Source organism: Cryptomeria japonica, chromosome 3 (assembly GCF_030272615.1).
Source record: "Cryptomeria japonica chromosome 3, Sugi_1.0, whole genome shotgun sequence".
Lineage (NCBI taxonomy): Eukaryota > Viridiplantae > Streptophyta > Pinopsida > Cupressales > Cupressaceae > Cryptomeria > Cryptomeria japonica.
The window spans coordinates 379,064,564-379,077,057 of NC_081407.1; the positions used below are offsets into that span (position 1 = coordinate 379,064,564).

The 12,494-nt window shown below is 30.7% G+C and overlaps 2 protein-coding genes across 2 annotated transcripts; both read right to left on the bottom strand.

The window, feature by feature from the left end:
- Positions 1–6,827: 6,827 nt before the first annotated feature.
- LOC131855960 (G-type lectin S-receptor-like serine/threonine-protein kinase At2g19130) lies at positions 6,828–7,931 on the bottom strand. The gene has a single exon (XM_059217456.1). The coding sequence runs from the start codon at positions 7,929–7,931 to the stop codon at positions 6,828–6,830; it is 1,104 nt and encodes a 367-aa protein (XP_059073439.1).
- LOC131061746 (G-type lectin S-receptor-like serine/threonine-protein kinase At2g19130) lies at positions 7,902–9,198 on the bottom strand. The gene has a single exon (XM_057995571.2). The coding sequence runs from the start codon at positions 9,163–9,165 to the stop codon at positions 7,939–7,941; it is 1,227 nt and encodes a 408-aa protein (XP_057851554.2). The 5' UTR covers positions 9,166–9,198; the 3' UTR covers positions 7,902–7,938.
- Between the last annotated feature and the right edge of the window lie 3,296 nt (positions 9,199–12,494).

Consider the following 12,494-nt stretch of genomic DNA (forward strand, 5'->3'; position numbering starts at 1 on the left):
TTTATTTACTATCTCTATATACTATTATATTTATTCTACTTCCAATGCATCTGAGAGAAAATATTATAAATTATAATTAAAAAAAGTGTTTATCTATCAATTATCAAAATTAACTAAATATTTTTATTTCTCCCAATTTATAATATTATAAATGTAATGCCATAAATTTCATAATGAAAATAGAATATGCACCATTTTCTTTTATTTTGTTTTTGAAAGATCTTTTAACTCTAAGGTTTGATTTGATACTTACATGAGGTAGAGAATGGAACCATTTGGCATAATTCTAGTGGGTGAACAAATATTCACATGCATATTTTGTAACATAGATTATATTATTATGCGATTAGTATCGTACACAGGTCTTTCAAGGATAGCTATTTGGACAATTATTCCTTGGTGGGTGACCATCTATTGATAGAGAGTGATTAAGTTTTCTCAAGATAGGCTTAGCATTAGGTCATCATGTTGAATTTCTAATGTCATTAGTTAGAGAGTTAATTTAATTTAGTAACAAAGTTTAAATGTCTCATCAAATAGAAAAGAGGATCTAGGAGAAAATGATCTACACAAATTATCGATAATGCAAAAACCCAACTGATATAGGTGATAATGGAAGGGGGCTCATGGTTGTGGCTTGGATACACCAAGCTATAATTTCTATAGCTTGGTGTAGAATTATACTATTTTTACATTACTATTAAAATAATCCACACATTTTCCTGATTATTGCCACAATGTATTGGCTTATAGATCATTGAATTTGTGTGTAGTTACGTAGTGTTGAAACTAGGCAGTGCTAGATATAATCTTTAGCCATGACAATATATTTCATTTTAGTGAAGGAATATTTTCTTTAGAACATTAACTTTTGTTGTTACAAACCAAGCTTATCTCTCTTAATTTTTAAATATATTATTGAAGTATAACCTTAAAGAGATTATTTTATTTATGATTGCTTTGCACTAGTATTAAATTAAAAAGGGATATTCTTTGATATTCATAGTTAAAGGAGTCTTCTTTTATGTTTCTAGTTACATTTTTTTTTGAGTCATTAAGATTCTTTATTTACTGACCTATGCCTATTCTCGACATAAAAACACACACCTGCAAAAATAGAAATTTGCATAACATGATGGTTTTTCATCATATTTTTTGGGTTTTAATAGCATTGTGGAGGCTGATTATGAGGATTCGAATGATGAAAATCATGTGAAAAATCTATCATGATTTGCATATTTTGATTTTGGTATGGAATGTGGTTTTGTGTGGAGATTAGTTGTGTCTCAGATATTGGCCAAAAATAAAGGAGAGCCAGTAATGGTGCATGAGGGGAGTAGATTTTTATAATTTCTTCCTATATAATTTAGGGGATTGCAGAATTATTAGCCAATAGGCTATATATGGTGGGCATCACCCACCAAAATTCAAAAATCTCACGTTGTTAAATTGTCTCAAAATCATATAAAATTTAAATTAAAACATAATTAGATAAGTATCATTTATTATAGTGTTAATAAATCTAAAATGCACTAAAAACAAAGAGAAGTGCTAAGGGATTGTAATTGTTAATCATTATTATTGTTGATTTATATTATTTAAAATTAATTTTATGTCAAATTATTTTTATCCTTGATTCTTGCAAAATCATATTACTTACATTTAAAATATATAGTTTTTATCTTATAATATTTTAAAAAAATTAATAAAATTAAAAATATTTTTACAAAATTTAGAACAAAGAATCAATACAAGAGATAGGAAGGTTTGCATAATATTTTTTTAAAATTATATTTAAATAGCTCATTAATTAAATAATGAAAAAACATTAAAAATAACATTAAAGGATAACAAATAATAATTTTTATAGCTTGTAGTCAAGAACAACATATCCAAAAACTAGCCCAACATTGATGATATATTAAAAAGGAATGGCTAGAACAATATTGTCTACTAAGTCAAAATAACAAATTTCTCAAGTATGAAAAATTATGACAAGATAGGACAGTCTAAATATTAATTATTTATTAATATTTTATTATAAAATAAAATTAAAATATTTAATTTCTAATTTTTTCCATATAATAGTATTTTTTCTAGCACACGATCATATTATTCGAAAAATAAGTAGATATGACATAGCCATTATTTTCTCCTAATTTCAAATTAGTTTTCAAACTCTTGCTTCAAATTCAAATTCATTGTTGATCAAGCTTAACTTTTGTGATTCTCAACACTTCCTCTTCATAAGGGAAAATGACTTTTGACTTTTCCATAAAATTTTCACCACTTTCTTCCTAGGTTACATAGGGAGGGTCATAAATTGATAAAATGTAATATTTATACATAAGTAATTATCCAACTCAAAGCTAGACATATTAGGTACTTAATTTTGAAAAAGAATTAAAAAAACCTTTTAACACTACTTAGAAATATAATTGAATAGATTCATGCTATAATATAACATAATTTTCAACATAAAAATCTTAGTTTCTTCATGGGTCTCAATCCGTGTCACAAAGAATTTATCACATCGAGATTTTCTTGAGAACGTCTAAATATTTCTATTAAACTTTATATCACTTACATACTTAAAATATTTGATAGTAAATATTAGATATAAATAATTTTTTTATAAATTAAGCTTAATAACTCTTGTACACAATTTATATAATAATAATATTCTATGTGTTTTCTTTCTAATTCTAATAGAATATAAAATTTTTTTATTCATAATATTAATATAAGAAGAATCTAATAACTTATAAATTATGTTTATCATGAATTAATATCAAAACCTATTTTGTTTTATAAATTATATAAATTTTGATAATAACCAAAAATTCATAACTATATATCATCAAATATTTTTTTAATTGAATTCACTACAAAAATAAATACATAGAGGTACCTAGCATATCTTAACCACTTTAAATTCATATTTTGTTTTCAAAAGATCAATGAAAAACTTTCTTTATCAAAATTTATGACTGACTACTTTAAGTTTATCCTTTGTCTTCCAAAGATCATTGAAAAACTTGCTTTATCAAAATTTATAACTAAGGGTTCAATTATGAATGGTGAATAATAATAACTGATATTAATATGAATATTTGTATCCTTACTTTTAGTATCATAATTTATATCTTAGTTGTTGTTAATGTTGCCCACCAATTATAAACGACTCCTCTCCCTTTCTTTAAAATTTAGAAAATGAAAAAACATAAATTAGGCACATGCCTTGATTGACCCGTCTGCACGTTGCTCTTCCACGTTCTGGTAAATTGTATTGATTTTCTTCCATGTTCAGTAAAATAAATAAGCCTTTGTTTGGACCGAATCCTTGAACAAATAAATTAGATATTGATTAGACTGAATCAACATTGCAATGCCTATTTAACGCATGTATGGGAGCGTCTATTTATAGCACCATTTGGCTTCTGATAGTCAAAATTCCTCATTTAAATATGAATTTGAACTTACACATATTTTTTTCACGTTTAAAACGACAAATAACTTCAATAAAATATCTTATTGTTAAATTGGAATAATTTCCTTGAAAAATCTTTACATTTAGGAGTAAAAAAGAAATGATTTCAATAGCACGGTGAATCCTAAAAAATAGGGTTTACTTTTACACGGTCATATCACCTTTCTGAATGTCGAAGTCCGATATCCCGTTTAAGCCAAATTTTTATAGATTTCACCATTTCTGCAACACCATAAGATGCACTGTCAATTATCATATATACACCATGCACACTTGCAATTGGAGTCAGGCTTAGCACAGACCCGTCCCCTGCGGCGCCTCTTCTTTTTGATGCATTTTGCAAAACAGAACCAAACGAAATAGGGTTTCAATTTTGGTACATCCAATTTAGGGCTTCTACAATGAAACACAAAATATATTTAAAGTGATAACCAACTAAAATAGTAGAAACTTGGCACCTAAACTATTTTATAGAATGCCACATTGCATTGTTTCTGTTGCACTACATGAACCAACGATGCCTATGAATAAATTCAAAACATTATAAAATTGAGTTTTGAACGTTGTAGTCTTGGATATTCACGCATTCTCTCGCATCAGAGAATACAAGAGACGGTGGAAGTTTTAACATATAAAAGTCTATCATCTAGTTATATTATAATCAACTTGCATAATTTATTTTAACTATTAAAGCTATAAAAGATTGGTTAAATCATAATAATATAAGCTTGGTTAATTTTTAAACTATAAAAATTATAAAAAACATTTTTAATTGGAATTTGATACTAATTTGATTTTGAGATGGTAGAAATGGACATTTGTCTATTTCATAATTTTTACGGTGCTAAAATATGGTTCATTGATGTTTTGACAAATATTTATTGCAAGAATTATCATCTACCAAGATATACATGATTTTCACGTATTAGAAATTACTTATATTAAAGAAACTCTTAGATAAGCATTGGCCATGAAAGTAAATCTAGGTTGTTCTTTTGAAGAGAAAGTACCTCTTTGCAACAAAAAAAAAGATTTTATTTTTCCTCAATTTGTATTTATTAAAATCTATGTGGTATACAAAGGGAGAGAGTGATAAAAGAGATATAGGGAGAAATATAGAAAGGGGAAAGTACGAGACAAGAGGACATGAAGAGATATGTAGAGAAAAGTAAATAGAGAGAGGAAAAGGAGATAAAAATAAGAGATATAAAAGGAAAGAGAGATAGTTAATGTAGAGATTGGATTTTGATCAACTCTTTTATATCAAGAATTCAAACATCTATGTAAGTGTAGAATATTGTGTTAAGAATATATTCTTCTAGATACGTTTTCTATTTTGTTGTTATCTTGTTCACATATTTATTTCTTAGGTGTGAAATCTTGCATGTAAATGCATATTTAATTCTATAAACAACAACTATTCTAGGTTGCAGTGCACTATGTACTTATTTCTAAAGTAATCCAAATTAATCCTTCAATCTTTCGATTATTGGAATGGTTTTTAGTTTGCATATTGACTATTATTCTTGGTTCTCAAATGATATGAGAGGTAAAATATCAAATGATAGTTGCTTGTAGGTTGGTCCATGTATTGGGAGGTTTATTCCATACCAGTGGCATGCGCTGTGTTGTACAAAAGCAAGGCATTGCATGATGGGATACTGATCCCATCAACAAAACTTTGTAGAAAAATAAGGGTAAACCAAAGGATGAAACAATGATCAGCAACCGAGTAAGGCTTGGCAGTCAAAGCAGCCCAAAGGAACACTAAAACCCCCACAATAGTAGAAGAGAAATGAAACACAATCCTTCACCCACATTCCAAAGGAGTGAAGAAGATGGGACTATAGATCAAAGGGAGGGTCACAAAGGGACTTGCTCTAGGCATCCAGTGCTAAATAAAAAAGAACATAAAATCTCTACCACAAACAGAGCCCCCCCCCCACACACACACCCCTACAACAAGCAAAGAAACCAACACTAGCACCCAAGTAGAGAGGAGGGACTCCTTTAATAGAAAAACCATAGCAATAAGGCCTAATGACAACTTGAAATATAATCACTAGCCACCAAACCCAACATAAACAACAATCACTACCAATAGGAGCACCAAGTGACCAAGGGGCAAAGGATCCTTGCACACTACGACTAGAGACACCCTCTATATAACTCAACACAAATGAAATCCAAACGAAACTGGAGGGGAACAAAAGAGAGGGGACACAACCCCAATTATAGAAAGAACTCCCTACAAAGAACCCTAACAACACCATAGATCACTAGAAGAGGGTAGGTATAGACCCAAAGGGAAGTACCCAATAGAGGGTGGGGCTCCAAGAGCCAAGTACACCAAGAGAAAATGGCAAAGGCTAGAGAAAAAACCAAAAAGACAAAAACCCTTATTGATCCAAAGGGGGACAACAGTGGAGCAAGAAAACTGCTATTCCTGCACCAACCTAATAAGGGGCCAACAAGGATCAATTCCCTCAGGCAGGTTGAGAGGAAAACACCAATGATAGAAGGAAACTCTAGAAGACACATCCTCCACAAACCCCAAGGAGAAACACAAGGCAAAGCAAAGTCCCAAAACCAACCAGGCAATAGACCCAATCCCATTTGTGTCACCATCGCCATCTTCATCTGCTTCCTCTACAACATCCAAAACCCTACCACTCCTTCCTCCTCTCTCGCACACTGTCAATTTGGTTAACTTGTTAATAGTAAAGGATCATATATGTTAGTTGTGTTAGTTTTATAATTACATGTTAGCAATATATTTTATAAAATAAATATTTAAACATATTTATCACATGAGATACTTTTGCATTATTTATAACACTTTTTCAGTGTGACAATTAAATAGACATATTTTAAAAACACATAAATTATGATGGTTAAATAGAGGTTTTTTAGATCTTGCCACCAAGATTCAAACACCATTGCGATGTTATTGTTGAGTTCTCATATAAAATTTATTTGCCACCAAGAATCAAACTCTATTGTGTTTTTATTATTGATTTCTCTAATGACAATGAAGTACCCCATTTAGAACCTCACTAATTTATAACTCTCACGAGATACATTTACCTTTAAAAAATAAAATAAAATGATAATAATTTTTAATTATAAACATAAACATTATAATAATAATATTATTTTGAAAATTAATTCTTAAATAAAATATAAAATACAAAATATTATGATTGTTTCTTAGATATGGAACATAAATAAAATGATGACTTACATAAATTTATTGACTACTCAAAATTGAATTTACCTAGCAACTAAAGTTTAAGCTTAAATAGCATACCTCTACATTATTCTAACTAGTAACATTTCAGTCACTATAGCTGTTACTATTGCTTTGGTCTCCATCGTTGTCCGTCAGAGGAGAGCTTGGAACATGTGGAGTTCGAGGCTCCATCTTCCCTTCCAGCATTTGCACCACTTGTCTCATACTGGGCCTCACTTCGTCATCCTCTTGAATGCATAACAATGCTACAACACATGATCTTCCCACCTCTTCCATGTCTGCCGCCTCTGCAATACCCTCCTCCACAATATTAATCGTCTTCCCCTGTTGAATTTGAGTTGCAGCAAACGGGGGAAAATAATACAAACTTGAATCTTGCACGGTTAAGTCTAGATTTCTTCGCCCAGAAATAATTTCCAAGAGTGTCATACCAAAACTGTAGACATCAACTTTGGGAGTGATGGGAAGACCAGAGATCCATTCTGGAGCCAAGTAACCTCTCGTTCCTCTTGTAGTGGTTAGAACGCGGCTTAAATCTCTACCCATAAGCTTTGCCAACCCAAAGTCGGCCAACTTCGGTGATGAATCACCGTCCAGCAGAATGTTTTCGGGCTTCACATCGCTGTGAATGATGCAACATCTGCATTCCTCGTGGAGGTAGAGTAACCCTCTGGCGGTGCCTAATGCAATCTCAAATCGGGTCTTCCAGTCGAGTACCTTTTTCTTACTCGTGGAATTACTTGTGAACAGGAGGGAATTGAGAGATCCGTTGGGCATGTAATCATAAATCAGTAACCGTTTTGATCCTTGTGCACAAAACCCTCGCAGCCTGACCAAATTCACATGTTGTATGTTTCCCAGAGAACTGATTTCCGCCCGAAATTGTTTCTCATCTTGTCTTGACCCCTGCATTTTTTTAACGGCCACAAGCGTACCGTCTTGTAGAGATCCTTTGAACACTGAGCCGGATCCTCCGCTCCCCAACTTAGACCTGAAATTCCTTGTTGCAATTTTCATCTCCTTGTAACTAAACATTCTCAGAAAAGAGTCCGAGGAATCTGCAGGCCTGTCCATCGACCGCTGCTGATGCCTCCACCAAATTAAAACTGAACAGATACCCAGGGCAACGGTGAGTGCACCAACGATACCCAGCACGACGCCTACAATACTTGTGGTTTTGCTTTTCATTGAAAGTTTAGAAGCACCTACTCTTGAAGACATTTGAATTGATTTTTGATGGAGTAGAGTTGCGCATGTTTAGCAAATCTCCAGACCAGACTTGGCACGCCCCTGAAGGCGGATTGAAAGCAAACGCGGTGCACGAACAGTTGCGGAGGCAGGCTTCCTGGCAATCTTTCTTTGTGGATGCAGCGTATGAGGAAGCCTCATCATCAGGCAAAGTTACACCATTGTCGATGAATCGGTCAGTGCTGCAGTTTAACGGGCTCTGCCGAACACAGCCACTAGACGCCCAATCTTGCGAAACCCAGGCGTGATTGTCCGAGGGTTTGAAGCCTTCTTCACAGCTGCAGAGCGCCAGATTTCGTGAGTCACAGGTTCCGTACGGACCACAGGGACCATATACGGCGCATGCATCTCTGGGCACAGACCAGAACATGTTCCAACCAGTGCTTTCGAATGAAAACTGTTGCCCTTGTCCGAACTTAGTCACGACGAAGCGTGCGAGAGCATTGAAGTTAGGAACCAACGTATAAGTAAAATCCAAACCAGAGCTATTACCTTCAACGCTGACATTGAAAATGTGTTTGTCTGATATTTCTGGAATTCCACTGAAAATTATGCCGTCCCAAGTTCCAGTCGTATAATACTGTACAGAATTGTTCCATGTCAGAACGAATTGTTTTGCACCAGAAGGATCCATGTGTAGGGAAAAAAGCCCAGGAGCAGGATCCAATGAGCTTTTCCAAGACACTAACTTTTGGTGTCCACCGAACCTCATTCCGGGCAACAAGGTATCTACAGGATTGTCGAAACTCTGCCAAACAGTTTCAGATTTATTGCCATCGCTCAGAACTAGAAAATTACCAGAATCCAATATCACAGCTCGGGAGGCCTTGTTGCTTGTGTTGACTGACCAAAGAGATGCGCCCCATGCATCGAACAGTACCAGATTACCTTCTCGTGACAGCTTCAAAACGCCTGACTGGTTTCTTGCGGGAGTCTCCCTGTTAGCCACCCAAGCATACGTCTTCTGTGGTATTTGGGCATACCAGATGCCAATATACCAGTTGCTTCCATTTGGGGTGAAGAATCCCAACTCAAATGTGCCATTCTTTGAAATGATTGTCTGATTTCCAGTAAGCGAGGCACCCAGGGAAAGAGTATCTCGAGCACCACTATTACTCTCGAGTTGAATAAACAGGGTAACTGCAAAAAGCAGGCTTAAGCATATATTTCCCATCGCTAAAGGGCAGCGTCAGCTCCAAGAGAGCTTCCCCTTGAAAGAGCAGCGTTACCTCCAAGACGAGTCCCCTAACTATATATAAGCCAAAAAAATTCAAGTTGCGGGTAATGTTTTCCCTCTTGCGTAGCGTGTCAAAGGGTTCACAAACACTATCAGACAAATAAAGCCAAAATAATCAACTTGTGTGTAATGTTTTCCTCTTGCGTTACGTGTCAAAGGGTTCACTGACACGCTTTTTCATACCAGACAATCTGTCAATTTTCAACGCACTTGCAAAGTTGTGGACAATAATAGAAGTTGAAAAAAAATATATATATCTTGGTATTTTGGAGTTCATTAGTGATAAAAGTAATTGTAATGAGCCACACAAATATTATATGTTTTAATTCATTATTATAGTTTTTAAGAGTTTAAGATTTTTAATGTTTTTTTATATTTAATATATGAATTTAAAAATTAATCTTAATTGAAACATTGAATTGAATCTATTTAAGTTTTAAAATTAAATTTTACTCTTTAGTTTTTACATTCTATTTTTTCCCTTTATTTATTCGTTCTCAATTTAAAATGACATATAATTCAGAAGGGTTACATTGTAATTAATAAGTATTGTCATTAATTTTATATATATTATTTTTTAATTATATATAATAAAATATTTATTTTTTATTCTATATATAACTGGTATAAATATCTTAAATAGATCAATCTACCATAAAATTCTTTTACTTCATATTAAATTATGTTTACTATATACAAAAATATTTAAATTATATTGTATCTACATTATTTAATTTTTCTAATTGACAACTAATTTTTAATACTTAAATTTTAACTTTTTACCCTTGGTAAAAAATTAATTAAAAATATTTTTTATATAAAATATATATTTTAAAAAAAATCTAAAATTATGAAATGGTGGTATATTTTTAAATATATTTGTTTTTATTTTATATTTATATATCTATTTAAATATTTTAATTTTGATGAGGGTATATTTTATTTAATATGCTATTTATTTTCAAAATATTAAGTTTATAATAAATATTAATATTTTGACATGTGAATGGTTGTCAAATTTAAGCTAAATTGTAAAAGTTAACATTAGCACAATCACACCATTTCACTCCACCCCTTGTTGCCATTATAGAATGCCTCCCATCATTAATTGGATTTTATGTTAATTATTTTAATATGATTCTATTGAAATGAAAATATGACGTTTAAGTTACTTGTTTTTCTTAAATCCTTTTTGAAAAAGGTTGCAATCTAGATGACACATATTGTTGAGAGATTAAATTTTAAATTTAAATATAGACATTCTTCATAATAAAATAAAATGTATCCACTAAGGTATTTATAATTTTTTGTAGGGAAAGATGTCAACCTTATTCAACACTTACATTTTTCATTATTTTTAGATTCATATATTAATATTTCTATGTAGAGTTTTTATAAGTGTGTCCTTTTTTGTTGCATTGTAGTGTGGCAAAGAATATATATTATACTAGCATAGATATCTTTAATACATCTATCTAGAATATGTTAAGATATCACTTTCAAGGACACTTTGAGATTAATATATTTGTTTCCAGCTCACCTCACTCCCTACCTGTAGTTAGTTTAAGGACATATAATTCATTTATTGTATTCTCTTTCTCTTATAATCCCAATGACACATAATGGAGTGTGATCCAAAATATTTATGATAAAATTGATTATGTAGTATAATCTTCAAAAAATACTAATATTATGTATTATAAAAATTTGATGCCTTTAATTACTTCACAATGATAAATATGAATGTTGTATCACATTTTACAATGTGAGTGTAATATGAATTCTATTGAATAATTTCTAATTTCATGCAAATTTTATTTTGCAAATCTTTATTCTTCATTTAATTCATTTAGTACATTAGTATTAGAATGAGGTTAGAATTGAAGGATGAAAGGAAATTATGAATGGTTTAGAATATTTATTTGCAATTCTAACCCATTAATTTTAGTCAAAAATATGGTCTATAGAAATTCATTACAGATATCTTATATATGGTACACAAATTTTCCAATTGGAATTGTCTACTAAATGTATATTTTATACCACTCTGGGTCTAATTACCCAAAACAAAATTATTTTTGAAAAACTCGATGTTTCAACATCTCTTAAATGTAAAAATACCCTTTTATAGATCTATAAGTGAATTTTCAAAAATATATCTTTTATTATTTTTTATTGAAAGTAGGTGATCAACACTAAAATATAAGGTTGATTATCTTGTAAAGGAAAAATACTAAAATTATTCAAATTTAATATATATATATACTAGAGAAAAGAGTGTATGTCAAGATGATATAATTATTTTTTAATTTGAATAAATAATTAATAAAAAGGGTGATGCCAAATGGAAATATTTGTATTTCAGTACACATAACTTTTTAAATTTATTAAAAAATATATATACATAAACAATAGTTAAAAATATATTGTTGCACTAATGTTTCAAGTTATAAATATACAAAAAAAATTGAAGAAAAAAAGGTAAAATTTACTATATAAAGTGTGACACCTCGTGCAACTTCAATTTTAGCATTTTATCATCAACTAAATTATAGTGTTTACTCTATAAGAAAGTATATTCAAATATTTTTAAAAATTTATAAAAAAATTAAAAACATAAAATACACAAAAAATATACATGTTATTAGTTTACATCATTTCAAAATTCAAAAGATGTAGTGTTTTTTATTGATTTGATTTAAAAATTTGAATTAGCATTGGCAATTTTCTTTATAAAAGTGTGATACAACTTTGTGCTTTTACCCATAAGTGGTACATAAAATTTGTATAAGTGCACATGACATATATGAGTGCATAGATTTTAGGTGATTATTTATTCCTAGACAATGTGGATGATTGTGGATGGTGTATTATTATTAGAAGAAGACATGCCTAGTGAGAAACAAGCAAAAACCATGAAAAATATATCAATAAAGTAAGGCTCTAAATGTTCAGTTTGTAAATAGTGAATATGTTAGAGTTTTTTGTAATTTATATAATATTAGATGTCTTTACATTCAAATTATTATATTTCGACAAAACAAATAAATATTGTAATGAAATGGGCATGATTTATATGAAAGACTAGGAGTGTGTGGGAGATAATCCTAAGACATTGCATATGGCATACAAAATAAAATCTATATGAACACCACTTAAAATAATAATATATTGTATCTTATATGTCTAACTATATTATTTTAGCCATAATAAATTAGACATTTCTCATGTAGAAAGAGTGGGAGTTTAAATAAGAAAAATATACA